We start from the raw sequence: 4645 nt of genomic DNA, 5'->3' as shown, positions 1-4645 counted from the left end.
TATTAATCTTATCTGCTTTTTTCTTTCATTTACGGCCAATTGTTATTTCCTTTTTTTCTTCTCATTTTTCACCCCCTTTAACTTTTCAAAATAGAAAACCCTATATCTATAGTTTTAAATCTTAAGAAAGCATCACTGCTTTGATTTTTGGTCTGTCTCAGTAAAAGATTTTCATATTAATCTGGAATCACTAAAAAAACTCGATCACATTTTGACTAACTCAAGGACTAACACAACCAAAGACAACTAAAACGGCCCAATAGCTCTAATATCCATTTTGATCAATCATGTAGTCCTATAAGATTAATTTTACGTGGAATTTAAAAATCATATTGGTCAACTCAGTCAAGAGTCCTTGACTCCTTGTATGCAAAAATGATATGATTGTGGTTTTTCCTTATTTAAACTTCGACTTTATTTTCTGAAACAGATTCTGCAAAACACATGCCATGATGCCAATATTACCGAGTGAGTTAAAAACTAACACAAGGTTGAACATTGACGTAAGCAACAACAAATGTCTACTTTTTCGAAGTTCTTTGATAACACCAAAAAAGAGGTAAATGCGATCCTCACCAATCCGTCCTACAGCCATCATAAAAAGTAACTAACAACGTCTGCAAAGCTTATAATTAACACTTAGATATTATGATTAACTTGAGAAAATGTAGTCAACAGGTTTGATCCCATTCTCTTAAGATAGTGAAATGATGGATACAAACAGACATGATGGAAATAACAGCTACAGATGTACAACTATCCATTACATGTAACTATGTAAGCTAAAAAGTTCAAAAGTCTAGAGTTTGATTAAAGTGAAGATGGTTCACTTCGAACCATACCTGTCGAAACACCTTAACAATTAGATCATGATATCCATCACAATTTAATGTCAAATAACAAGCCAAAAGTTCCTCAAGCTCTTCTGTTTTCCTAATTCGCTTCTCCATTATCATTTCTATCATCGAGTCTCTGAAATCCTGCTCTGGATGAAATGAAGTTTTCACAATGGCAAAACTATCAAGACTGGTCCTGAATGCATCTTCAGTCACTCTCTCCTTTGTCTTCATCAATGGTTTCTTCACGTCTTCAAGAGCTTTGATCTTGCATGAATCCTTAGCAATTGTTCTTGGAGAATGACATTTGACGTTACCACCATGCTTTCTGCTTATATGAAAAGATTTCCGATGGTTCTGATCGTTCGACTTGATCTCATCGACTTTCATGTTTTTCACCTTCTGCCATTCTTCCTCCAAGTTTGGATCTTCGAAAGCGCAATCTTCTAGAGACTTGCGAAAATCTTCATCTGCATCGCCACTGATCAAATCTCTTATTTTTGTTTGGTCAAAGATCACGTTGCCGGAGCTTCCATAACCTACCGGAGGAACATTGAGTTTGTTATCTGAACTACACAAACTCTCGTCACCTTCATCATTTTCTTTCCCAAATGAAAGCCTCCAGTAAAAACCATCACTATTTGAACATTGCTTTGGTAATGGAATGTGGTTTGCTTTCGTTTTGCAGTCTGAAGATTCAGGTTCTGGTTGGGGTCGTCCTTCACATCCTTTTGTGTTCTTGAACCTTGAAATCCATAATTTGGAGAAGACATTTGAGGTTGAAGAAGACACCGTTTGGCTGGTTTTCTTTCTACCCGATTTCTTCATTTTGATCAAACCCAAATTCGTTATCTTGATTTGGAAGGTTTGATGTGTGAGTTTCAGTGAAAAGGAGTTGGCGGTGGACGGTTAGAGATATCGAGAGTGGGGAAGTGGCCATTTGGAGGTGGTTTGTTTTATGGAGTCGTGGTTAATGAATAATGATTGCTATGCTATCTTTCAAGTTCAAACGCAAAGGCCCGCCATGGATCTTGTGAGCAGGCACTTTCTTTCTTCTTTTCATATTTAGATGGGTCCTACACCTCTGCTTTTGCTGTCATGCTATTCTAAATTGGAGGGGACCAATTCTTTTCTTTTTTTGTCCTTTAATTCTCAGAAAGTGCGGTTGTGTTTGTTAGACTGAATTACAACTTACAAGTGTTTGCGAAGTTTAGTACTCTGGATATATCTGAATATTATTATTTCATTGCCTTCGAACTAAAAAAAAAAAAAGTTATACTTGTATTTTTAACTGTGTCCGTATATTTTCCAACGCAGGTTAAAATGAAAACAATTATCAAATCTAGAGCATAAGAACAAATCTAAGATACATATATTTTCTTTTTGCTGCAAATGAAAGAGTTTATTCACTAGTAATCACTGAATTTTGATGTCATTAATCTAGGCCAAAGTGGCTTTAAATACTAGAACTTACAAAGAGATAACAAACTATAGCTAGTAAACACGAAAAAACTAGATATGCTGAAATAGCTTAAGATTTGGTATTATAACATGTGCAAATCCCACTTGACTTGACCCAGCCAGTTTTATTTGAATTCTTTTATTCTTGAGCTAAAGACATCTAAACTTCATCAAACCCTCCCTCAAACATGACTAGGTTTCCATGTCTTGTTTTCCCTTGAGAGAATAAACACCCAATCTTTCTCTTAACCTTAGAAAATCATCACGATGCAATGGCTTGGTTAAGATGTCTGCCACCTGCTCCCTGGTATCAACATACTCCAATGCAATTGTTCCACCAGCTACCAATTCTCTTAGGAAATGAAATCTTACTCCAATGTGCTTACACTTTCCATGGAAAACAGGATTCCTTGACAGCTGTATGGCTGAAGTGTTGTCACATTTTATCACACTTTCACCCCACTGATGCAACCGAGTTCTTCCAGTATTTCTTGAGTCCACATAGCTTGACAGGCACATGACGAAGCAGCTATATATTCAACTTCTGTGGATGATAGAGCTACTATTCTTTGTTTCTTTGATGACCACGAGACAGCTGCTCTATCCCACCAAATCACATTTCCAGAGGTACTTTTCCTATCAGTGAGATCTCCAGCGAAGTCGCTATTTGTAAAAATTTCCATCTTGTCCTTGCCTCCTTTCTTGTACCAGATCCCATAATCCAAAGTTCCTTGTATGTACCTCAGTACTCGTTTGGCTGCTACAAAGTGGAACTCAGTTGGTTTGGCCATGAATCGGCTTATGAAACTCACTGCAAACTGTATACCTGGCCTTATGGCAATGATGTACATTAAACTACCCACCAATTGTTTAAATAAAGTTCCATTTGCTGGTTCACCTTCATCATTCTTTAGTTTGCATCCTGGAAGTATTGGGTTTATGATTGGATTGCACTCTAACATCTTGAAGCGAGTTAGCAATTCAACTGCATATTTTCTCTGTGAAATGTGAATGCCAACTGAGTTTTGTATCACTTCAATGCCCAGAAAGTACCTCATCTTTCCCAAGTCTGTTATCTCGAACTCAGCCTTCATAGAGCTCTTGAAATCATTCATCATCTTCTCATCATTTCCTGTGAAAAGTAGATCATCGACATACACATTAACAAACAATAGCTTTCCTCGTGCCTGTTCTTTAATGAATAAAGTGTGCTCAATCTTGCTTCTAGTAAAACCATCATGGATAAAGTGAGCCTCAATGCGACTATACCAGGCCTTAGGGGCCTGTTTAAGTCCATACAGTGCCTTCTGAATCTTATACACTTTGTGTTCATCATTCTTCACAACATATCCTTGTGGCTGTTGTACATATACATCTTCTTCCAGGGTTCCATGGAGAAATGTTGATTTCACATCCATCTGATAAATACTCCAACTTCTTTGTGCTGCAAGTGCATTAATCAAACGTATGGTATCCATCCTAGCCACTAGAGCATATACTTCCATGTAATCTACTCCATATTTTTTGACCATAGCCTTGAGCCACCAACCTTGCTTTGTGTTTCTCGATCTCGCCTTTTTCATTCAACTTTGTCTTATATACCCACTTTACCCCAATGCACTTGGCACCCTTTGGTAGATCAACTAGTTGCCAGGTTTGGTTTTTCTTAATCATCTCCATCTCACTATCCATTGCTTTCTTCCATTTGACTTCTTTCACAACATCTTCATAACAAGTAGGATCCTGGTGAATTATTTCCATGACATTTATTTCTTCTTCTTCTTTTGAATCTAGTTCATCACCTATGACATAATCCTGCAGGTATCTTGGGGCTCTTTGTTGTCTTCCCTCCTTAACTGTGGTGGTGTTCGGACCTACTTCATCATTTGACTGATCTGATTCAGTCACTTCATGTTGTTCATCGCCATGATCATCAATAAGGACATAGTCTTTATCGATGAAGTCATAATTTCCCCATGAGAGTTCTTCTTTCTCTATACTTTCTTCTTTACCTTGACATCATTTCCAGCCTTTGTGTTCTTCAAAAATCACATCTCTAATTGTTATGACCTTCATTGTTTCCGAATTGATCAGACGGTAAGCCTTTGATTCCTCACTTACGCCTGTTAAAACACAAACAACACTCTTGTTTTCAATTTTAGATCTCTTCTCCTTTGGTACATGAACATGTGCCAAACAGCCCCAAATTCGAAAATGTTGGACTGTGAGCTTCAAACCACTCCAGGCTTCTTGTGGAGTCATGTATGATAGAGCTTTAGCTGCACTTCTATTTAGCACATAGAAACTCCAGCATGTTGCTTCAGCCTAAAATATTTTGGGCATATTCT

At 37.4% G+C, this 4645-nt stretch overlaps 1 protein-coding gene across 1 annotated transcript; it reads right to left on the bottom strand.

The window, feature by feature from the left end:
• Positions 1-666: 666 nt before the first annotated feature.
• On the bottom strand, positions 667-1820 carry LOC145000938 (uncharacterized). The gene has a single exon (XM_078960244.1). It carries the CDS (start codon positions 1662-1664, stop codon positions 792-794), a length of 873 nt encoding a protein of 290 aa, XP_078816370.1. The 5' UTR covers positions 1665-1820; the 3' UTR covers positions 667-791.
• Between the last annotated feature and the right edge of the window lie 2825 nt (positions 1821-4645).

The sequence above is a fragment of the Lactuca saligna genome, chromosome 1 (genome assembly GCF_052625555.1).
Source record: "Lactuca saligna cultivar CGN05327 chromosome 1, ASM5262555v1, whole genome shotgun sequence".
NCBI lineage: Eukaryota > Viridiplantae > Streptophyta > Magnoliopsida > Asterales > Asteraceae > Lactuca > Lactuca saligna.
The sequence above is the reverse complement of the archived record's forward strand: the minus strand, read 5'-3'. Positions and strand labels throughout refer to the sequence as shown.

Excerpts from the sequence above, each read along its gene's own strand:
- LOC145000938 (XM_078960244.1), bottom strand. The coding sequence starts at position 1,664 with ATGAAGAAATCGGGTAGAAAGAAAACCAGCCAAACGGTGTCTTCTTCA.